Genomic DNA, 24,726 nt, shown 5'->3' on the forward strand with positions numbered 1-24,726 from the left:
CTCTAGCCTGTTTCTTAACATAGCTGATGTCCTTACTGGACTTTGAGCTTGGCATCCATGGCTTAGATAAGGCAACGTTTGAGCTGTTGGCAGTTTGCCTGCCCCCTGACCAAATCAGACGATGCTCAAGATACTTGGTGGTTCTTCCCCCGAGGGGGCAGTGAAGGGGTGTCAGAATCACCTGGGAACAGCCGTGCTATGGGGGGCAACGTGGCTGTGTGTGGGAAGGAGACAGTTCTCTACATATCGACCCAGGAGGATATGCATGAGCTAGAAAAGATTAAACGTATGTGTCTCTGTACAAATAAGTGTTTATATACAGCATACCAAAGAGAGGAAAGTTAGCAGAATATACACCTACCAGGGGAGTGAGAGACATTTTAATGTTACATATTTCTATATTATTTAAAAATTTTTGCACTAAGCAGATACATACGTGCACATTCGCAGACACATACATACACCTGTACGTTCACGCACACCTTTAATTGAGAACAGTAATCAGGCTCCCAGTAGAATCCTCTTCATTTTCCAATTTATCCTGTTTTCTTTGCAACCTGCATTCTGTTAAGTGTTTTTTTGATTATGTCTCCTTGCCTCTTTCTGAAATGGACTAAGACTATTCATTTCTCCTAATAATTTTCCTTATCACATGGAGAAATTTAAAAATATCCTTATTTTCTGGTCTTCTGGGTTTTTTTCCTTTCCCCAGAGAACTATACATAATAGTATTTATTTCGTTTAGGGAACAACTAAAAACAGTTTAGTACTTTTCTTGGGTAATTTTTGACTGAAGTCAAATGTACACAGAAGTGCACAAATCATTAATGTACAGCCTGATGAATTTTCACAGGGAATTCCCAAGTGTGACCAACATTCAGATCAAGAAATGAATGTTCTGGCCCTTCTTGAGCCTCTTCCCATCACTACATCTCCCCCGCCAGAGATAACCAACCAGTATCCTGACTTCTAATAGTAGAGATTAGTTTTGTCTATTTTAGAGTTTTGTATAAACTAAAGCATATGGTTTGTACTTTTTTGTGTCAGGCTTTTTTATTCAGCTTGTCGTCTTTTTTTAAAAAAAAATACAGCAGTGCCCCATCCCACCAATTTCATTAAAGAGTTCATGAAAAGTTAAGATATATATATATATATGTAATATATATGTATATATATATATATAAATAGCTTTACTGAATATAATTCACTTAGCACACCATTCCCCCATTTAAAGTGTACAATTCAGTGCTTATTAGTACAGTAGTCCCCTTTTCTGCAGTTTTGTTTTCTGCAATCTCAGTTTCCCACAGTCCACCACAGTCTGAAAATATTAAATGGAAAATTCCAGAAATTTTTAAGTTTAAGCAATTTGTAAGTTTTAAGTTGTGTGCCATTCTGCATAGTGTGATGAGATTTCATGCCATCCTGCTCCGTCCTGCCTGGATGTGAATCATCCCTCTGTCCAAGCGTAGCCGCCCGTTAGTCACTTAGTAGTCAGCTCGGTTATCCCATCAACTGTCATGGTATTGCAGTACTCATGTTAAGTCACCCTTATATTACTTAATTATGCCCCCAAAGCACAAGTGATGCTGGCAACTCGGACAGGCCGAAGAGAAGCTGTCAAGTGCTCCCTTTAAGTGAAAAGGTGAAAATTCTTGACTTAATAAGGAAGGAAAAAAAAATGTATGCTGAGTTGCTAAGATCTATGGTAAAACCAAGTCTTCTATCCATGAAATTGTGAAGGAGGAAAAAAGAAATGCGTGCTAGTTTTGCTGTCACACCCAAAATTGCAAACGTTACAGCCACAGTGAGTGATAAGTGCCTAGTTAAGACGGAAAAGGCATTAAATTTGTACAGGAAAATATCTTGAGAGCCCACATTCACATAACTTTTATTACAGTATATGGCTATAATTGTTCTGTTTTGTTATAATTATTGTTAATATCTTACTGTGCCTAATCTATAAATTAAACTTTATCATAAGTATGTATATATAGGAAAAAACATAGTATGTATAGGGTTTGGTACTATCCGTGGTTCCAGGCATCCACTGGGGATTTCGGAACGTATCTCTCATGGATAAGGAGGGACTACTATGTATTCATAGAGTTGTGTAGCCATCATTATGATCATTATGTTTTAGAACATTTTCACCACTCCCACCAAAATACCCATTAGCAGTCACCCCATTTTCCCTCAACCCAAAACCCTTTCCCCTGCCCTAGGCAACCACTAATCTACTTTCTGTCTCTATGGATTGGCCTATTCTGGGTATTTCCTATAAATGGGATAAATGGAATTTCATACACTATGAGGTCTTTGGGGACTGGCCTCTTTGACTCGGCATGCTTTCAAGGTTGATCCGGGTGGTAACATATATCATTCCTTTTTGTGGCCAAATATGATCCCACTGTGTTTTTGGTTTTTCATACAGAAAAACATCCTTGTGGAGTATGGACTCCGAAGAATTACATTCCTGATTGCCCAAGAGGTCAGTCCGATTCTCAACACATCTGAGGTTTTCGCATTCTTCAAGACTTGGTGCCATTTATTTGATGCTTACTCTGTAGATTGGGGTGGAAAAAATCAGTCCCTAGAGAAGAGATGGCTTTCCAAATGATTCATTCTAGAAGTGGACTGGGTTAGGGTTAAAAATCACAAAACAGGTCTATAAATATTTAAATGAGTCTTGCTTGATTTGTCTTTCATATGGATTTCTTTTTGCAGAAAGAATTTCCCAAGTTTTTCACATTCAGAGCAAGAGACGAGGTATGGTGAAGAGCAATGAACTGGTTCTCGCTTCCCTGGGATATTTGATATTCAGCAAGAATATAGTCCTTAGTCCTTGTGGTATCCCCATATTCTAGAACATGCAACTTTTGTGTAGATTCCAGCCTTCCTCTGGGCTGGTATTTCCAGTGAGAGCCCTGTGTTGCTGTGTGGAGCTCAGACCTCACGTTTCCCGCCCTTTCAGCCTTCACTTCAGGTTTCTGTCTCACCTGGGTACTTTTTGTACTTACCGGTGTAGCTCTGTAAGACGGTTCTCCCAACCTCTTTTTCCTTTCTTTTTTTTAAATGTCTTTATTGGAGTATAATTGTTTACAATGTTGTGTTAGTTTCTGCTGTACAACAAAGTGAATCAGTTATATGTATACATATATCCCCATATGCCCTCCCTCTTGAGGCTCCCTCCCACCCTCCCTATCCCACCCCTTTAGGTGGTCACAAAGCATCGAGCTGATCTCCCTATGCTATGCAGCAGCTTCCCACTAGCTATCTGTTTTACATTTGGTAATGTATATATGTCAGTGCTACTCTCTCACTTCGTCCCAGCTTACTCTTCCCCCACCGTGTCCTCAAGTCCATTCTCTATGTCTGCGTCTTTATTCCTGGCCTGCCACTATGTTCATCAGTACCGTTTTTTTAGATTGCATATATATGCGTTAGCATATGGTATTTGTTTTTCTCTTTCTGACTTACTTCACTCTGTATGACAGACTCTAGGTCCATCCACCTCACTACAGATAACTCAATTTCGTTCCTTTTTATGGCTGAGTAATATTCCATTGTATATATGTGCCACACCTTCTTTATCCATTCATCTGTTGATGGACATTTGGCCAACCTCTTTTTCTTATGTTCTTCCAGAACAGTGGTTGGCAAACTATGGCTTGCAGGCCAGCCCCCTGTTTTTATAACCAAAGTTTGATTGGGACAGAGGCTGCACCCGTTAATCACTTACTGTCTCCTGTGGCTTTCTCGCTCCAGCGGCTGAATCAAGTACAGTTGGCCCTCCATGTTCACGGATTCCACATTCGTGGATTCACCCAACCATGGATGGAATCTCCGCAGTTGGTTGTGTCCGCGGATGCGGGACCCGTGGATTCGGAAGGTGGACTGTGGTTGGGACCGACCGTATACTCCATCAGTCCTCTGGCCTTTTAAGAAGAAGTTTGCTCATCCTTATTCTAGAACAGGTGGGCTTGTTCCCAGCACAGATCCAGTCTCCACTAAACAGTATTTTAATTTATCCAAAGCCTTACTTTCCTAGTTAAGACACATCCTTTCTTTAGCTTCTTCATTTTCTCTTCAGTCTCCAGCACCATCAGTCGCTTCCTTCTGGGGACCAATTTCCACAAGGAAACTAGGGCTTAGTGACTTCTTGAGAAATACTCTGTGTGGTGGCATATAGAGAACAACCTGGTGGTGCCAGCAGGTGCTGGGTACTAGCTAGGCTCCCCTGGGGCCAAGAGGCTTTTGCCAGCACAAGATTCCATGCTCGTGGCTCTCCTCTGGACCATCGCAAAATCCCAAATCTCTTGAGCTCACAATTAGAGGACATCATGAATGCTTCATTCCTGAGTGCTAAACCCGCAAACACCAGGGATCTGCAGGACAGGGCGTGGATCAAGCAGGCACGCAGCCCCAGTGTCCAACTCCACCTGTGTCTGTGTGTCCATCTGTTTTCTCTCTCTGGTCGGCCCACAGTTTGCAGAAGATCGCATTTACCGTCACTTGGAGCCGGCCCTGGCCTTCCAGCTGGAGCTCAGCCGGTTGCGTAACTTTGACATAACTGCCATGCCCTGCGCCAACCACAAGATGCATCTGTACCTGGGCGCTGCCAAAGTGAAAGAGGGCACAGAGGTCACAGACCACAGGTTCTTCATCCGCGCCATCATCAGGCATTCGGACCTGATCACCAAGGTAGGATATCACGGGGTGTTTCTTTCTCCCCCTGAACTTGTCACTCACGTGCTGGCCTTGCCTTCATTGAGTTCCCGCTCTGGGTCAGGCCCTGGGCTGCCCTCTGGGGATGTCAGGGTGCACAGGGCACACACAGCCCTGCCCTTGTGACTGACACTCCAGTCTGGGGACAGAGTGGGAGGTGGATAATGAAGTGGTCTGTTTTCATGGGCTGGCATGTGGATTCTTTCTTCTGTCACGGAGATCTCTCTGCATGAGGAGAGAAGTGGGAGGATAGAAAAGAAAGATCCTGGTTTGTTAAGGGGATTTTTTTTGTACTTGCTCGTTGTGTGAGTGATCATGTCCCATTGTTTCTTGCCTTTAGAAAAGTAATTCATGATTATATTGTGAAGATTGCAAAAAATACTGAAAATATTTTTAAAAATCAAGGAAAAGGACCAGAATCCTGCCACTCAGGGGTCAGCCCTGTTGGTGACCCTTTCTAGGCCTAATTCCATATATGTATTGGGATTGGGTTGTAGGTGTAATGTTACAGATAGGAGCTCAGGCTGGACAAATCATTTAAAGACTTTTTTTTTTTTTTTTTTTTTTTTTTTTACTGTAGACCTCTTTCCATGTTAATGAAGATGATTTCCTTCATGCAATTCCCTTGCATGGATGTACATCTTGTGTGTGTAATGTTTTTTAACAAATCCCCTAGTGATGGATGTTAAGCTAATCTCAGTATTTTGCTGCCTCTGTCACCTAGATATTTTAATAACTTTTATGATTATCCAGGTATGGTAAGGCCAACAGATCAGGAGACAGTTGTGATCGAAAAGATGGTTTATTTGTTATCACAGATTCCAAGAGGAGGGGACATGCTGAGCCATGGGGGCCACATGGGGAAGCACCAGGGCTGCTCAGGAGGCAGAGGGAGGGGGGATACATGGACAGGAGCCTTTCTTGTGGATTCCGCAGGAAGGAATGGGTGAGGCAGGGTGAGCAGGCTTGGGATTGGCTAGCTTGAGTAATTTCAGCAGGCTGTGAGCATAGGGACCGTCTCTACTTGTCTGATACCTGGCCCTGGGGTGATTAGGGCCAGTGGATAGTGGCCTGGAGGGTGAGAGCCTGACAAGGAGGTAGTTGGGGTGTGGGGTCTGGATTGGTTGGTTTGCCTGAAAAGCATGCTCGTGGGTGAGTTGTTTACAGGCTCTAGGAATCGGCTAACCCTGGGAGGGGCAGTCCCTCCAGGGTCAGCAAGGCCCAGCTGTCAAAGCATCAGAATACAGAAAATAAAAGAGGTGCTGAATACACGAGACAGCCTTGGACATCCCTTTACCTCTGGAGGCAGGGCTCTGCTGTCTGACCTGGCATGCCTTTTGGAGGAGGGGGATGTTCTCCTTTCCCTTCGACTCTCTGGGCCCTGCACCCCTGGCCTAGCGGCTGCCCCTCCCCCACTTCGACAGGAAGCCTCCTTCGAGTACCTGCAGAACGAAGGCGAGCGGCTGCTCCTGGAGGCCATGGACGAGCTGGAGGTGGCGTTCAACAACACCAGCGTGCGCACCGACTGCAACCACATCTTCCTCAACTTCGTGCCCACCGTCATCATGGACCCCTTTAAGGTCTCACCTCTGGGGGTGGGGCTCTCACCAGGCTCTAGGTTCACCTTCACTGGGACCTTCCTGCTTCAGGGTGTTGTCTCCTGGTGCTCGAGACCTGAGTTCCAGGATGCATATGTGCATGTCTGAGCCTCACTTGCTGCAGGTGGAGAACAAGCCTTCCATCGATTAATTCTAGAGCCATTTCTCAGCCACCACCCTTAGGACCGTCCCTAAGGATGTTCCCCCTCCGTGGGCACACTTCACGTTTCGGAAGACACAGATGCCCAAAATGTCTTTTGCAAAACAAAATTTTGTCCTCTCCCTAGTTCCAGGCTCTGTTGGGGGCTGCATGTGGGTGGGGGAAGGGAGGTGAGAACCTGAGGTCTGTGGCTCAGCCATTCTCCATTGGCTGGTTCTTCACGAGCAGGCAGAGTTTGTGGTGGTGATTCTGGATGAAAGACGTTCTAGTCCATCAGCTTGGCATGTGTGGGGTGCAGAGGCCCATGCTGATTGCCCAACTCCACCAGTTCACATGGTTCCTAGACGAGAAAATGCATAGGCTTGGGATGCATGATGGAGAGAAAGACAGGGTAACATAGGGGCGCTAGCTCTTACCAGCCTCAGTTTCCTCATCTGTCAGTGGGGGACAAAAATGCCAGCCTCTCTGAGTAATTATGGGGACAGAGTGAGATAATGAGCTTAAATGCTTAGCAGGATACCTTTGATTATTATCAGCTTATCGTTAATGGATACGTGCTACGTATTGCTCTGCTATATACGTGCAGTGCATTTTGCATTCAGTATATCTCATCTTTCTGTTATAATCAGAGCTAGAACTATTATGAGTGTGCACGGAATGGATCCTGAAATTGAATTGCTGTGGTTTGTGGCAGATTGAGGAGTCAGTGCGGTCCATGGTGATGCGCTACGGCAGCCGGTTGTGGAAACTCCGCGTGCTCCAGGCTGAGGTCAAGATCAACATCCGCCAGACCACCACCGACTGTGCCGTTCCCATCCGCCTGTTCATCACCAATGAGTCAGGCTATTACCTGGACATCAGCCTCTACAAAGAAGTGACCGACCCCAGATCTGGAAATGTAAGGCCGGGCTGGGTCACAGAAGTCAAGTCAAAGTGGAGGCAGGCTGTCCGGAGAGCAAGACGTAGATTAAAATGGCACTTGGAAGCTTTGCTGTGTCAGATTGGGGCTGCTCCTCTGAGTTTTATGATAAACGTGTTAGCTTCTGAATCCCAGTTGTTCATTCCTCTCGGAAGGAGAATGAATCCAAAGTTTAATCCAGTCTAGAACCATGTTTGGGATAAGATGTGGAGTATTACGGCTGATTATAATACAGTTCCCAAGTTAGTTCAGTTAGGGAAATGGTATTTTCCCCAACTGTGTTTTGGAATAGACTTTTGTAAAATGAATCAAGTTTCCTATTGACTACTATATATACATGTAGTAGATTACATGTATATATATAATCGTTTTATTTTGAAACACTTAAAGACTCTCAAAAAGTTGCAAAAATAGCACAGAGGAGAAAATTTAGTACAGAGAATACTCATGTACTCTTCACCCAACTTTCCCCAATGATAGCATCTTTTTTAACCAGAGACCTTGTCAAGACAGGAAGTTAACACTGGTCCAGTCTATTAACTCAAATGCAGACCTTATTTGGGTTTCACCGATTTTTACATACACTCTGCTTTGTTTTCAGTGTGTGTGTGTGTGTGTGTGTGTGTTAGTAGTATGATAATTACAGTTTTGGAGCTGTGTCTCCACATCTGTTTCCCACAGTGGCAGAGAAGAGAAGATTATTCTCCCGGGCACTCACTTTGTTATGTGATACATGCTGTGCTTCTCCTCATTGCATTTTTTATTGAAATATAGTTGATTTACAATGTTGTGTTAATTTCTGCTATACAGCAGAGTGATTCAGTTATACATATATATATACACATTATTTTTTTAATATTCTATTTCATTATGGTTTATCACAGAATACTGAATATAGTTCCCCGTGCTATACACTAGGACCTTGTTGTTTATCCATTCTATATATAATAGTTTGCATCTGCTAACCCCAAACTCCCAGTCCAACCCTCTCCCACACACCACCAGTCTATTCTCTATGTCTGTGGGTCTGTTTCTGTTTCATAAAAGTTCCTTTGTGTCATATGTTAGATTCCACATATAAGTGATATCATATGGTACTTGTCTTTCTCTTTCTGACTTTCTTTGCTTAGCATGATAATCTCTGGGTCCATCCATGTTGCTGCAAATGGCATTATTTCATTCTTTGTGCTGGCTGAGTAGTATTCCCTCATTGCATTTTCACTGAGGACTGGGAAGAAATAAATTGGGCAGGAGTGTGGTTCTCTGAGACTTGCCCTCCTCACTCTCTGTTTTTCTTTCTTTCTGGTCCAGATCATGTTTCACTCCTTCGGCAACAAACAAGGGCCCCAGCACGGGATGCTGATCAATACTCCCTACGTCACCAAGGATCTGCTTCAGGCTAAGCGATTCCAGGCCCAGTCCCTGGGTACCACCTATGTGTATGACTTCCCGGAAATGTTCAGGCAGGCAAGTCCTGAGGCTGAGACTCAGCACTGCCCAGGGTCCCCTTAGAGACTCCACTGGCATCCACAACCCCCATCCTTAGTTACTCTTTTTTTTTTTTTGGCCATACTGTGCAGCTTGTGGGATCTTAGTTCCCTGACCAGGGATTGAACCTGGGCCTACGGCAGTGAAAGCACCAAGTCTCAACCACTGGGCCACCAGGGAATTCCCCTTAGTTACTCTTCTGAAGACCCCACTCTAAAGAACACAGTATTCGTGAAGGAAAAGAAACTAATATTGAGAATGACTTCATAGTATATTTTTCTAAAACAAACCTAATTTCATCCCAGTGATAAAAAGGAATATAATATAGAAACTTTGGAAAGTAAAGGAGAGTGGAAAGAAGGAAAAAGTGACGCCTTGTTCCACGTACTAAAGACAAATTGCTTACCATTTCCTTCTGGTCTTTTTAATGCTTATATTAAGTGCTGGCTACATGCCAGGAACCATTCTAAGGGTAGATAGACCATGAGGAAGAGGATAGGGTCACTGCCTTTGAGGACTTTTTGGTCTACTTAAAAAAAATAATGTTTTATGTTTTTATGATTATTAAATATACACTGGATACAGAAAAATAGGAATAAGCAAATAAAATTTCACTCATAGGTAATCACTTGTCTACCATTGAGGACTGCAATAACATTTTAGTGTATTTCCTTCAAGTATGCTTTCTATGCCTTTATTTTTTTTACGTAGAAGGGCCCTTCAAGGAGACTGAGCACACTGGCATTGGTGATGTGGGTGCCTGTGTACATCTTCTCCATTGCCTTGTGAATGACGTTCATGAAACTGAGGTCGTGGACTTCAACTGTCCGCGGTGTACTTTAGGCATAGGAGATGCAGGATAGTAGGAAAAGCTGCCGTTTAGGGTCAGTAAGGCCTGGGCCTGAGTTCCAAATCTGTCCTTTGCTTCCTGTGTGTCCCTGGGCAAGTTCCTTCACCTCTCTGGGCCTCACTTTCCTCCTCTGTAAAATGAGGCTAATAATATTACCTACTTCCCCAGGTTGTGGTAAGAAATATATATAAAGTATTCAGTGGATGCTTAATAAATGGAAACTTTTATAATTAAGAATGTCATTGTCTGTATCCTTTTGCCTCAGAAGTCACAGGCCATAAGAATAAGAAACAGACAAATCAGCAATAAATCCATCCACTTTCTTTTAGATAAAGAAACAGAGTATGGTGGACAACCCATAAATTTGAAAACAGATGAAAATTTCTAAGAAAAATATATCTTATCGAAACTGACTCAAGAAGAAATAGAAAATATAGATTATAAGCATTAATGAAATTGAATTAATAGTTCAAAAACATCCATCTACTAAAATTGGGCCCAGACAGGGACTTCCCTGGCGGCACAGTGGTTAAGAATCCACCTGCCAATGCAGGGGGCACGGGTTCGAGTCCTGGTCCAGGAAGATCCCACATGCCGTGGAGCAACTAAGCCCGTGCGTCACAACTACTGAGCCTGCGCTCCAGAGCCCGCAAGCCACAACTACTGAAGCCCGCGTGCCTAGAGCCCATGCTCTGCAATGAGAGAAGTGACAACAATGAGAAGCCTGTGCACAGCAACAAAGAGTAGCCCCCGCTCGCTGCAACTAGAGAAAGCCCACGCGCAATGAAGACCCAAAGCAGCCATAAATAAATAAATAAATAATTTGAAAAAAAAGCATTAATGAAATTGAATTCCTAGGTCAAAAACACCCATCTACTAAAATTGGTCCTAGACAGTTTTACAACAATTGTTGTCAAACCTTCAAGGGACAGATAATTCCCTTTGTATACAAACTGTTTAGAGAATAGAAAAAACAAAGGGAATGCTTCTTAACTCATTTTATCAGGTTATTATTACTTTAATATTAATCCAATATAAGAACATTAGGAGAAAGGAAATTTATTATCTCATTTATGAACATGGACACAAAAATCATAATTAAAATATTAGCAAATGAAATCCAGTAATGATTTTTTTTTAAAAATTTAGACTAAGTAGTATTTATCTTGTGACAGCTTGTATGGTATTAGGAAGTCTATAGTTTACCATGTTAATAGATTAAGAAAGAACTTAAATTTCTCAATAGGTGCAAAAAATGTGTTTGAAAAGATAGTATCTATTTATAATAAAAGCTTTTAATAAACTAGGACTAGAAGGGAATTTTTTTTTTTAATTTATTTCTGGCTGCATTGGGTCTTCGTTGCTGCGTGCGGGCTTTCTCTAGTTGCGGCGAGCAGGGGCTACTCTTCGTTGTGGTGCACAGGCGTCTCCTTGCGGTGGCTTCTCTTGTTCCGGAGCATGGGCTGTAGGCACACGGGCTTCAGTAGTTGTGGCACGCGGGCTCAGTAGTTGTGGCTCATGGGCTCTAGAGCACACCCTCAGTAGTTATGACACAAGGCTTAGTTGCTCCGCGGCATGTGGGATCTTCCCGGACCAGGGCTCGAACCCGTGTTCCCTGCATTAGCAGGGGGATTCTTAACCACTGTGCCACCAGGGAAGCCCCGAATTTGTTTATTTTGATAAAAGACATCCACCTAAAATTAATAGCACCTAATGGTGAAATGTTAGAAGTATTTGCTTCAAAGATAGGTACAGATAGAAATATCCATTAACACCCCTTCTATTCAACTTTTTTTACTAGAGTTCTTGGCCAATGCAGAAAGATGAGAAAAGGAAATAAACGGTATAAAGACTAGAAAGAAGGAAGCAAAGTTATGTTTTTCATAAATTATATAAATGCCTATACAAGAAATCCAAGAGAATTTATGGAACCAATTAGATAATACAGCAAGATTGCTAGATACAAGAGCAATATACAAAAATTAATTGTACTCTCATAGACCAGCAATTATTGTAAAATCTAATCGGAAAAAATGCCATTTACAATATTAAGATCAGCTCCAAGTTTAGGGATAAATCAAACAAAAAACATAGAAGACCTTTATGGAGGAAATTTTGAAACTTTACAGAAATACTTTAAGCCTAAATAGAGAGGTATATCATGCTTATGTATGATGGGAAGCTTCAATATTATAAAGATAATAGTTCCCCCCAAATTAATACATTCAGTATAATTCTGGAGTTTTGGTGCAACTGAAAAATTCATAGGGATAGCAAAAGTTCATGAATAGCAAAAACACTTTTGAAAAAGAACAAAATCAGGCGGACTTGTCTTAGCCATCCTTTAAAATAAGTCATTATTTACTTTCAAGCAGCAGTACGTACTACAATGTGTAATATTATTCTAACAGAGCTAAACAAATAGGCCAATGGAACAGAATAGAGTCTAGAGTCAGACCCACTTACAACAGAACCTTGATTGAATGCAGAGGTGGGATTCTGAATCAAGGGAATAAATTTCACTAAAGGGTACAAAGAAATTTCTTATCTAATTGGGAAAAACAATTTTCGATTTCTACCTCATCTGGTGTACAAAAATAAATTTCAAGACGATTAAAACCACTTGGAGTGAGTTGAAAGCATAAGCATAGGAAAACTCCATAAATCTGACTATGTTAAAATTTAAAAGTTATTTATGTAAAAGAGAAAAGACAAACCCCAGATTGGGAGAATATGTTTAAATATCTGTTTCCAGCAAGGGATTAGAGCAATATTATCTACAGAGCATTTATAAATCAATTGGAAAAAAAAAACAAGCAAAACTATAAAAAATATGGGCAAGAGTTATACTTAGGACATTGACAAAAAAAAGGAGAAACTTACAAGATCAATCAATATATTCTAAGGTGCTCACCTCACTGATAATCAGTGAAGTACCGATCAATATCACAGTACAAAAAAAAAAAAATCACAGTACGGTTTCACACCCAGCAGATGGGTAAACATTAAAATATTTGACCAAGCCAAGTGTGGCCAAGTATATGGAGCAAAGGAGCTCTCACACCTTCTTACTAGAACTGTAAAACAATCTGATAATATCCAGTAAATCTGAATTTTCACATACCCTATGACCCAGCAATTTCATTCCTAGGTATACACCCATTGAAACACTCATCCGTGTTTATTAAAAAAAAAAAAGACCATAAAAATGTTGATTACAGCATTGTTGGTGTAGAATTGGAAAACTAAATGTTCCTAAAAAGGGTTATGAATAAATAAATTGTGATATATTCATATCATGGAAAACTGAACAGCAGGGAAAATGAATAAACCAGAGCTAAATTTATCAATATGGATAAATCTCTCAAATATATTGGAGAGTTGGAAAAATAAGTTGTGGAAGGACGTGTCCAGTGCAATACCATTACTTAAAATATAAGTCATGCAAAATAATGCTATGTTTTAAATGTCTGCACATATGATGAAATAAAAATGTAAAAGCATACAGAGGACTGATGGACAGTAATTCAGGATAATAGTTACCTGAGGGGAGCAGGGGGGAGGAGGGATGAGAATGGGATGGGGAGGGGTACACCAGGGACTTTAACTGCATTTTTCTTATTTCTTTAAAAAAAATCTTAAGCTACTATGGAAAAATTATGATTTGACAAAGCCATGAGATAGGTGCTTGGGTATTTATTTTTCTGCATGTATGCTTTAAATAGTTCATGATTGAAAAAGAGAGAAAGCAGTAGAAAATGTACTTCCTTACTGATGACTTCAGGTTTTTCTCTTTCCTGTCCTCTCTGTAGGCTCTTTTTAAAATGTGGGGCTCCCCGGACAAGTACCCCAAAGACATCCTGACATACACCGAACTAGTGCTGGACCCGCAGGGTCAGCTGGTGGAGATGAACCGACTTCCTGGAGGAAATGAGGTAAAGAACTGAGTCGCTTTGCTGTACAGAAGAAATGAACACAACATTGTAAATCAACTATACTTCAATAAAATTAAAAAAAAAAACTCACAGAGCCCAGCCCCTGGCCGGAATCACCCTTTAAAAAAATTTCCTCCTGGGGGACTTCCCTGGCGGTCCAGTGGTTAAGACCCTGCACTTCCACTGCAGGGGGCGTGGGTTCAATCCCTGGTCGGGGTACTAAGGTCCTGCATGCTGTGCAGTGCGGCCAAAAATAAATAAATAAATTCCTCCTGAAGAAACAAGCCCGTTTTCTTGTGCATTCATGTCCTCGCCAGGTGGGCATGGTGGCCTTCAAAATGAGGTTTAAGACCCTTGAGTACCCAGAAGGGCGTGACGTTATCCTCATCAGCAATGACATCACCTTCCGGATAGGATCCTTTGGCCTTGGAGAAGACCTTCTGTACCTGCGGGCATCCGAGATGGCCCGGGCAGAGGGCATCCCCAAAATCTACCTCGCTGCCAACAGTGGGGCCCGTATCGGCCTTGCGGAGGAGATCAAACACATGTTCCAGGTGGCTTGGGTGGACCAGGAAGACCCCCACAAGGTACGTGATAAAGCTGGGGTGGCAGTGTGACTGCACTAAGCTCCTGTTGTATTTTCTGTGGGGGTGACAGCACCTCCAAGGGGGCGGAAAAAAATCTTCTTGCTCTTTGTGTAGACAGCATAGATATCCATAAAGTACATAAACAGGCATTAAAATTTCATGGGAGGGGGTGACGATTAGGAAAAAAGGTGTAAATAGGATCCTTAGGGGGACAATAATGGAAAAAAAGTTATTTTTTATGTAAACATAGAGTTAATACATACTGAGCATCTCTTGAACGCAGTGCACACCAAGGATGCAAATGTGAATGATAACATAATCCCTGGCCTCAGGAAGTTCTTAAAAATCACCCAGGAGACCTAGAGACACCAGCTACCATAAAAGGCAAAATGAATAGAGAAAAGCATACATCTTGTAATGTGAAAATGCAGGGGACAGAGTCATTCTTTGCAACCAGAGCATGAGTTCTCAAGGGGGTGGTATTGCCCCCCCTAAGGGGGCAAAAATTATTCTTTTCATGTAAAAAGCATACATGTACATATATATGTATACATACATACACACATTACATAAACAATATATCTATAATAAAATTTTATTGGGGGGGTTGGCATTAAGGAAAAAAAAGCTCCGTAGGGGAAAGAGAATGAAAAGATGATTAAAAAACATTAAATCAGAGAGCCCAGGAAGAAAGTGAGGTTGTGTTGTAAGGACGAGTGGAAAGCACAGAGCAGACCTTCAGTTTATTGCTGTTATTAACATGGTATTAACATCAGACAGGTGACTGTGTTATTAACATGGTGTTATTAACACCCCCACGCGCCCCCCCCCCAACACAGTGTTGACATTAAAACAAAACAAAATAGTGGCTGTTGAGTGCACGAAACTGGACTCATAACCTTACTGAAGTATGTATTTTTAAGGGAATTAAATACCTGTACCTGACTCCCCAAGACTACACCACAGTCAGCTCCCTGAACTCCGTCCATTGTAAACACATCGAGGAAGAAGGAGAATCCAGGTAAATAACTTACCAGGCAGCTCCTTCATTTTGCCTGTGGTTAATTTCAGCTACTCCCAGGGAATCTGCCTCTTCGCCTCTGGGCTTGTGACAGCATATCAAGCAGGTGGTAGTGTTTGTACAATGGGACCCCCGAGCTCCACTGGGGGCACTGATAGCTCAGACACCTGGGGCATCCTTTAGGGTGAGCCCATCCTTGTCATCCCAAAATGAGGCACGCCCTTCACAAAAATAACACATCGTGCAAGGAGAATTAGGTTGGATTCCCACAGTGTCCCCAGAGCTGCAGGTTCACATTTTGTGACCAAATGAGCCAAACTGACTCAGCGGTGATTTGGTGAGCTGGGAAGATGCGGGGAGGGCCTGCTCCATGAGAACGTCAAGGGCAATACCGACTGTCTTTTCCAGGGAAGGTTGTGGGTTTTTTATATCAGATTCTGATTTAAATCAGAATTTCCCAGGCTGAGTTTCCTGGAACGTTAGTTGGTGATTTGGGAGGATGGGAGGGAGTGAAAATTTTCCATAGTCAAGTAAGTTTGGGAAACACTGGGTTAAATGAGATCCAACAAGCATCTTTATTGCAGGCCTTCTCAGAACATTTAATGCACTGAAATGCCTTGTGAATCCCTAATGGGTTAGGCTGTACAGTGTACTTATGTGGCCATGGAATCTTGATTGATTGATTGATTGATGATGAACCAAGTGGCTTCTCCTTGTATACCCCCATGTCTCTGTAGACCAAAGGCTATTCTAGGTTGCTTCTGGAGGAATGCAGGGTGGGGTGACATTTCATTAGGACAGCCTCTGAATAGGCAAACTTTATCTTTGGTTGGAGGGATGATGATTATTGATGCTGTACTTGCCCTTCTAGAAACTTTAGGGCCAATCATCAGGGGCCTAGACCCCTGCCTTCATCTCACCTCTGGCTGCTTTATCACTTTCCAGTCCTTCACCTTGCTTAGCCTTCCTTCCTCGGGTCCTTGGGAAACGCATCAGCCTTGGATTTTTCTGGGCTAGAGCTCAGTGTTTAACCCGCATTTGGTTCTTGAAGGTATGTCATCACGGATATCATTGGGAAGGAGGATGGCCTGGGCGTAGAGAATCTGAGAGGCTCAGGCATGATTGCTGGGGAGACCTCCCTGGATTATGATGAGATTGTCACCATCAGCTTGGTGAGTCCCCTCCTATTTTCTTTTCCGTCTCAACTTTTTATTATAGAAACTTTAAAATAGTCAAGAAAGTAAAGAGAATTGCTAATGAGCCCTATGTACTCATCACCAGCTCCAACAATTATCAATGTGTAACCATTCCTATGTCCCCAGTCCCTCTGCCCCCCTGTTCTGGAATATTTTAAAGCAAACTCCACTTATATCTTTCCATCTGTTAAGTACCCCAATGTGGATCTTTACTAGATTAATGCTCCCCCCCTCATTTTTTAAAAACATAACCACAGTACTGTTACACCCAACAGTATCAATGGCAGTTCTTTAATATCATCAGAACACAGTTTGGGTTCAGTTTGAATAGTTATCTCAAAAATATCTTGTTACAGTTGGTTGGTTTGAATCAGGGGCCAATCACCTCTTATTTAAAAGGTACTGAGTATTTAGAAGAACTTCTGTCCGATTTTAACTAGTACTAAATGACTCTCTTCCCACTCCCCAGTTTGGCCTTTTCAAAAATATTTTCTGTTTCTGGTAGAGTCGTAGTAATAGTACTTTTCAATGGTAAACTGTCACTCAAGATATGATTTTTACATTCAGTGTTGTATCTTCAGTTTCCAAGGTGGAAGATGTTGGCCATGAGTGTCTTCCTTAGGCTTGTTTTCTAGATGTCATTTAAATATGTTTCATATATACTTCAAAATAAAAAGATTTATGCATATATTTACATATTCCAAAATATTTTTATTTTGAAGGATATAAAAAGGTATGTATATTTTTATATATTCCAAAAATATATAAATATATATGTATCTTTTATTTATATATATACAGACAGGCACACCTCAGAGATGTTGCAGGTTTGGTTCCAGACCTCTAACATAAAGCAAATGTTGCAATAAAGTGGATATCGCAATAAACGTCACACGGATTTTTTGCTTTCTCAGTCCATGTAAAAATTATGTTTACACTATACTGTAGTCTATTAAGTGTGCAATAGCATTAATGTCTTTTTAAAATGTACACACCTTAATTAAAAAATCCTTTATTGCTAGAAGATGCTAACCATCATCTGACACGCAGGGTTGCCAGAAACCTTAAGTTTGTTATAAAAAAAAAAAAAAGCAATATCCATGAAGTGCAATAAAACGAGATCTGCCTGTATGTCTTTTTATTTTGAAATAGTTTAGGACACACCAGATACGAGATAGCATAGGCAGGTCCTATGTACCCATCACCCAGCTTCCCCCAAGACAGTATAACCATCGGACGTGATCAGAACTGGGACATTGACGCTGACACAATACTGTTAACTCGGTACAGACCTCGCTCAGATTTTTCCAGTTTCACACGCCCTCCTAGGCCTCCTTTGGTTGTGTGAACGGCTGCAATGGCTCAGGAGTGACCAAGCTCAGAAGAGCCACAGACATGCCTCTTGAAGCAAGAACCAGAACATTCCACTTCTGCTGTCTTTACAACACTCTTCTTTGCTAACCCCATTCTTTCTGGTTAGGAGGCCGAGGTCAGGCACCCTGAAGGAAGGCTTGTGTCACGCTGTTTGGCCTCCAATCAGGTTGCCAGTGGCCAAGCTTAGCTTCCGTTGGTGCCCAGCGGGTCCCTGGGCTGTCCCCACTGTGGTAGGTGGGGCACGTGGCCCTGGGGAATGCAGGAGGGATCCTGTCTCCACAGGTGACCTGCCGAGCCCTTGGGATCGGGGCCTATCTGGTGAGGCTGGGCCAGCGAGTGATCCAGGTGGAGAATTCCCACATCATCCTGACAGGGGCAATGGCTCTCAACAAGGTGACCTTGAAGGGGCCACTGGGGAGTGGACATGTAGGGGCGGGGCGGGGGAGGGGTCATTTTAACTTTCCCAGTGTCCCCGATGGGGGATTTTTCTCAACATGAAACCAGTTTCATCCCTACTGATGTCAGAGCTGTTTTTCCATTTTACAGTTATATGGGCCTCTTATGAGCCCAAAAAAATATGTATATATATTAGGCTCTTCTGGTGGAACTAACTCTGTATTACTGTAATTTAAATTTTTAAATATTATTGAAATTTTAAAAATTATTAAAATGGCATTACACATTGCAGAAAATTGGAAAAAGACCCCCCCAAAAGTAATTTTGCTCCTACTATAATTTTGGTGTATTTTCCTCTAGTCTTGTATCTTAACATGGTTAGACTCCTAGTGAGTGCAGTTTCATTCAACTTTTTTCACTGTATTAAAATGCTTTCCACGTTGCTGTAAAGCCTCCATAACATAATATCTGCTAAAATCCCACTGAGGGTCTCAAAGTCCGGCCCCTGAACCGGCAGCATCACCTGGGATCACATAAAAATGCAAATTCTCAGGCCACACTGCAGACCTGCTGCATCAGAAATGTTAGGTAGGGTTTTGCTTTGGAGTTGACTATAGTAATCAGCTGGATCACTGGTTCTCAAATTGGGCTACATATTGGAATTTTCTGGAAGTTAAAAAAGAAAATACCAAAGATTCTGATGTAATCAGTCTGGGTACAGCCAGGGCATCGGGACTTTTGAAAGCTCCCAGATGATTCTAACATGCAGCCAGAGTTGAGGACCACTGAGGGAGATGACTTCCGAACAGGTGGAAGGGCCCCGGGCCGGGCAGAACCTTGCTAACCCTGCCATGTCAAAGCAGGTCCTGGGCAGAGAGGTTTACACGTCCAACAACCAGCTGGGCGGCGTGCAGATCATGCATTACAATGGCGTCTCCCATGTCACCGTGCCGGATGACTTCGAGGGTGTTTGTACCATCCTGGAGTGGCTGTCCTATATGCCAAAGGTGCAGTATCCCCCCCCATGCAGCTTAGAGCCTGGAAGACTCTGTTGTCAAGTTCATTTGCCAGGTGGTGTGGGGAACAGGGAGCACTGAAGATGTGGCTGGGTTTAATTTTTCTTTACTCCTCCCTCCTTCCCTCTCTGATACCAAGCCCTGTACTTGCTGTTCTTTGCTTTCTTTTTTTTTTTTAATGCCATTGTAAGGATGCTCTCTGTCAATCCTTTAGAAAGAGGTGGCAGTTTCAATGTGGATGGACATGTGTTAAATGTGGAATGATGTATTTAATGAAATGTTTAAAAACAAAATAGAGTTCTTACAACTCCTACACCAAGGCCAAGATTTAAGAGTCATCACTAATATTTACTGAGCACTTACTAAAGTCATTATGTGAAGCCCTTTATCTTCATAATGTTGTTAAATCCTCACAACAGCCCTATTGGAGAGCTGCTATTATTATTACCACTTTACAGATAAGGAAATTGAGATTTAAAGAAATGCAGTACCTTGTCCAAGGTAATATGGCCAGTAAGTGAGTGGAAACAAGCCTCTAAAATGCACATGCCATCCTGTATGACAATTACTAGCAAACTAATTACCCTGAGATAATACAGCTAGAATTTTACACACAAGGTGCTTTGAATTTTAATGTCAAACATCAGCAACTTTAATATTTATTTTTAAATCTTTGTTTATTAATCCCACAGCTCAGAAAGTTAATTGCTAAATATCCTCTTTATACCCAGGGAAATAGTTTATACTTAATTTACCAAAAAAATCACCTCTGTACTATTTCCGTGTCATTGTAAATTCTCTAAGGGAATAGTGGATGGTTGGTGCCTGAACAAACAGAATAAAAGGCTGTTCTCTAACAACAACAACAAAAAGGTGGCATTTCCTCTCATCAAAAGAGGTAACATTGGACAACAGAGAATCCTCAAGCTTTGCAGTCAGGCTCGATTTGATTCTTGGCTTCCTCCTCAGTAGTAATGAGACCTCAGGACCATCTCTTAATCTTTCTGAGCCTCGGTTTCCTCATCTGTGAAATGGGAATAACAATAGCACCCACCCCAGGGTGTTATCATGATGGTTAAGTGACATGATGTGTAGAGTCCGGCGCTTACTAGGCCCTCACCAAATGCTACTCATAGATGTGACGATGAGCTATTTGGGGTTGGGCTTCTGTCACGTGACCAGGCATCACCACCAGAGGAGGAGGGGAGGGCAAAGAGCAGACTGCAGACGTTATTGACAAGCACAGAGGACTGAGCTGGAGACCTGGCTTTCTTTTCTAGGATAATCGCAGCCCAGTCCCAATCATCACACCCACTGACCCCATTGACAGAGAGATTGAATTCCAACCATCCCGCTCACCCTATGACCCCCGGTGGTTGCTTGCAGGAAGGCCTCACCCAAGTAAGTCCTAAAAGGCGTTGCCTGAGACCTGGGTCTTGGGGTTTCTTTTCTGCGCCTGGGATAAAGGAACGTGTCGGTAGAAGCACTGTTACTTGGTCAGATGTCCCAGAGGGATACACCTGAGATCGAATGCAAAGGGGGTGGAGGAATGGAGATTTTTCTCTAAGCTTTTCCTGAGCTATTGACCAAGAAGAGGTGGAAACAGCCTCCGGTTTCTGGAGCTGATGGATGGAGGTGAAGGGTAGCAGAGGTCATGGCCTCCCTCCCCAAATTTCCCCAAATGCGGTTACATAGGTGGAAACTCTGGTGCTGTAACATCAGGGTTTCAAAGAGAAGAATGCTTCTCTCTCTCCCTCTCTCTCTCTTTCTTTCTTTTTCTATTTGGCTAAACCTAATAAGGTAACTCTCCATGAGTTTACTCAGGACGAGCAACTTAGCCTCTTCTGTACCCACGTTTGCAGATTCACATGGATAGATGTGCACACACATGTTCAAACACACCCGTGTGCACCCACATGCTTTCACACACACAATTCTCTCTCTCTCTCTCTCTGAAAGGGACAGGTAGGCCTCCTGGAAGTATTTGATTACATTCGGAGCAACCAGAACAGGAAAGCTGAGCCGCCCCGTTACCACAATCCCGAGTCTAGAATTTCACACGCTGTCCCCTTTAGAACTTGGCCTCCCCATCCAGCTGTGTGGGGCAGGGGACGTGCTGCCAGGAGCGTGCCAGGCCCTGCCAGCAAAAGAAGCCCCATGCCCTACTTCTCCCTCTGCCATTTCTCTTGGGCTTTCTCGCCTGCGAGCACTGGCTTTATCTTGATTTAAAAAACGCCTGAGGGGCTTCCCTGGTGGCGCAGTGGTTGAGAATCTGCCTGCCAATGCAGGGGACGCGGGTTCAAGCCCTGGTCTGGGAAGATCCCACATGCTGCGGAGCGGCTGGGCCCGTGAGCCACAATTGCTGAGCCTGTGTGTCTGGAGCCTGTGCTCCGCAACAAGAGAGGCCACGACAGTGAGAGGCCCGCACACCGCGATGAAGAGTGGCCCCCGCTTGCTGCAACTAGAGAAAGCTCTCGCACAGAAACGAAGACCCAACACGGCCATGAATAGATTAAAAAAAAACAAAAAAAAACAAAAAAAAAAACGCCTGATATATTACTGACAGTTTTCTCCAGCTAGTCGGGCCAGCCCCCAGGCAGACACTGAGGTTGGGCTGCTTTGTTCCCAGAAGCCCAACCTCCCACTCCTGCAACTTGAGATCTCTCATCCTACCTGGCACCTCGTGTCCAAACTGCTGTCATTTACACCGTGGTGTAGATTCCTGGCACCACGTCCTCTCCAGGCATGGCTGCAATTGACATCATCATATTCATTCTCTCTCTCTCTCTCTCTCTCTCTGTCTCTAAAATTGAACACTTTCTTCCCAGTTAAATGGTTTTGAAGCTGCAGCCACCAGGTTAGGGATGAGTTTTTTGGGGCAGGTGGTCCCTTCTTGAAATCCTACCTTCGGAAGACATCCATCAGCTCTCTGCCTCTTGGGAAGAAAAGGCAGAGATTGTGATTAGGGTCTCCTTGTGTTTGGCCTTGACAGGAGTTGATGTATATAGTTGGATGTTCTATATGGACTGAATTCCTGACTTGCTGTATTTTTTGCAGCCCTGGTTTTGTGTGTTGGGGGGCGGGGGAAGGGTCGGTATCTGTGTAGTTTTCCAGGAAAAAAGGTATTTGGGCTGTCAAGGTCAGGCTGTCCTTAGGGAGACAGGAGAGCAGTCTGCCCCTCCAGGCGGACGCTGGGGGGCCCTTATCAACCCAGCCCCTGGCCTGGGCTTCTGCCCTTCTGCCCACAGCCCTGAAGGGATCCTGGCAGAGTGGATTCTTCGACCAGGGCAGTTTCAAGGAAATCATGGTGCCCTGGGCCCAGACCGTGGTGACAGGACGAGCAAGGTAACTCTGAGGATGGGGCAGGCAGCACACACCTGGCCTCCCCAGGTATTGGGACTCCCAGGTACAAAGCCAGGGATTCTTTCCTCCTAGGTGGCCCCTAGGGACACTTTCTTCCTGGCCCCAGGATTTTCTGAAAGGAAAAGCAGTGGGGGGCAGGGGGGATGGTTTTCTGGATGATGAACTTCTTCATAAAGCCTGGATTTGTCTGTGGCTTTAGAAGGCATCTCAGCCAACCTCTTGCTGGGGTCCAGCACCCTTGCCCCTCGTGTCTGCCCCTGGGGCAGGGCTCCCTAGCCAGGGGGGCCATGGACCCCTTTGGGAATCAGAAGGTGGCCCTGGTACTCCCCCCGGAAACTGCACAGACAGTCAGAACTGTGAATTCCCATTTCAGGAGGGCCACAGGCAGGAACCCCTGTTGTAGACCATAGCTGGCAGAAGGCTTAAATGCTTGAATGCTTTGAAAGCTGAGCCTCTCATTCCTCAGTGGTGTAGCCCTTATCTTTTTGGATCACTCCAGCTGCCCAAAAGTTCCTCTTTATATGGAGCCCAAAGCAGCATCCTCATAATTTACCACTCAGATTCCTGACACGATGTAGTTGCTTCAAGTCCAGGTTCTGGAGTTGGACCTGAGCTCTGTCATTCACCCTCTCTGGGCCTTTACATCCTCATCTGTAAAATGGGGGTAATAATTCGACACCTCCCCCACCACAAAGTTGTGATGATTAGAAGAGATAACATATGTTAGGCACTTAAAATATAAACAGGGAGTTCCCTGGTGGTCGAGTGGTTAAGACTCCACGCTTCCACTGCAGGGGGCGCAGGTTTGCTCCCTGGTCAGGGAACTAAGATCCCGCATGCCACACAACGCGGCCAAAAAATTAAAAAATAAATAAAAAGCTTTAAAAAAAATCATAACCACTCCACAGGTGGTAGCAGCTACCATCACTGTCATTATTGTTATTATTATTTACCTCCCTGCAATAACTACGAAAATACTAAGCCTAGTATTGGAACTTAGCTGCTTCTCCGTAAGTGTTTTATTTTTTTTTAATATGTTTTTTAAACATGAGATGAAATCTACTCCTCCCTCCATAAGGAAGCTCTTTATTTGAAGACTGCTCTCCCCAAACCTGCCTCATACAACTGTTGGGAGTGTAAATGAGAGTAATTAAGTGCCGCATGTGGCTGGGGGCAGCCAGTGGTCAGCGGTGATGGATACCGATGCCACGGACTCCCGGTGACTGAAGCTCCTTCAGGCTCAGCATCCCTCAGCCCTTTTCCAGATGTGACGTGGTGTCTGGACCCACGCTGTCCACCGTGGTAGCTGCTGGCCACACGTGACAGTTCAAATTCAGATGAGTTACAGTGAAAGCACGACACACATTCAGTTCCTCCGCTGTCCCCGCCGCATTCCAAATGCTCAGTGGTCACGTGTCGCTCGCGGCTGCCACACTGGTCAGGCAGAGAACGTGGCCATCATCACGGAAAGTTCTAGTGGACGGTGCTGCTCCCGTCCTTGCACTGGCCTGACCCTCCCCCCAACCATGGCCGCTGTTGCCCCAACAAGGGCACCCAAAGGACCTTGCCAGCCTGCTAGTTTGTGAGGCTTTTCACTGCTTTGGGGCTGCTGCTTTGCCTTCCCGTAGAATAACCTGCCAGACTGAAAACAGCACTCTCCTCTGTACGCCCTCATCCCGGCCACCCAGGACCCAGCCCATATGCCTGTAGAATATCACGTGTAGAATATCAGCTTGGGCTGGCTGGACTCATCGGTCCCCAAATCTGCCTGGGATGCTGCCCAGCGCCCCAGTTCCCCTGTGCTCCACCTTGCAGGCTGGGGGGGATCCCCGTCGGAGTGATTGCTGCAGAGACACGGACAGTGGAGTTGGCTGTGCCCGCAGACCCTGCCAACCTGGATTCCGAGGCCAAGGTTAGGGGCCAGGGAGCTGGGGCTGCTATTTTCGTGTTTTTTTTTTTTTTTTAATTGAAGTGTAGTTTACTTACATTATCATATTCATTTCAGGTGTACAGCACAGTGATTCAGCCTTTTTACAGATTTTGCTCCGTTAAAAGTTATTACAAGATAATGGCTATAGTTCCCTGTGCTATACAA

The 24,726-nt window shown here is 43.7% G+C and overlaps 1 protein-coding gene across 1 annotated transcript in view; it reads left to right on the forward strand.

Moving 5' to 3' along the window:
* ACACB (acetyl-CoA carboxylase beta) overlaps window positions 1–24,726 on the forward strand; it is a 136,485-nt gene that overhangs the window by 104,311 nt on the left and 7,448 nt on the right. The window contains exons 32-46 of the mRNA XM_061169893.1: window positions 2,435–2,491; window positions 2,728–2,769; window positions 4,489–4,704; window positions 6,153–6,308; window positions 7,181–7,384; window positions 8,717–8,872; window positions 13,556–13,678; window positions 13,996–14,265; window positions 15,189–15,286; window positions 16,338–16,458; window positions 18,139–18,249; window positions 19,116–19,259; window positions 20,549–20,669; window positions 22,517–22,613; window positions 24,447–24,543. Coding sequence (XP_061025876.1) covers window positions 2,435–2,491; window positions 2,728–2,769; window positions 4,489–4,704; window positions 6,153–6,308; window positions 7,181–7,384; window positions 8,717–8,872; window positions 13,556–13,678; window positions 13,996–14,265; window positions 15,189–15,286; window positions 16,338–16,458; window positions 18,139–18,249; window positions 19,116–19,259; window positions 20,549–20,669; window positions 22,517–22,613; window positions 24,447–24,543 — 2,013 coding nt within the window. The remainder of the gene's footprint in view (window positions 1–2,434; window positions 2,492–2,727; window positions 2,770–4,488; window positions 4,705–6,152; window positions 6,309–7,180; window positions 7,385–8,716; window positions 8,873–13,555; window positions 13,679–13,995; window positions 14,266–15,188; window positions 15,287–16,337; window positions 16,459–18,138; window positions 18,250–19,115; window positions 19,260–20,548; window positions 20,670–22,516; window positions 22,614–24,446; window positions 24,544–24,726) is intronic.

The sequence above is a fragment of the Eubalaena glacialis genome, chromosome 15 (assembly GCF_028564815.1).
Source record: "Eubalaena glacialis isolate mEubGla1 chromosome 15, mEubGla1.1.hap2.+ XY, whole genome shotgun sequence".
NCBI lineage: Eukaryota > Metazoa > Chordata > Mammalia > Artiodactyla > Balaenidae > Eubalaena > Eubalaena glacialis.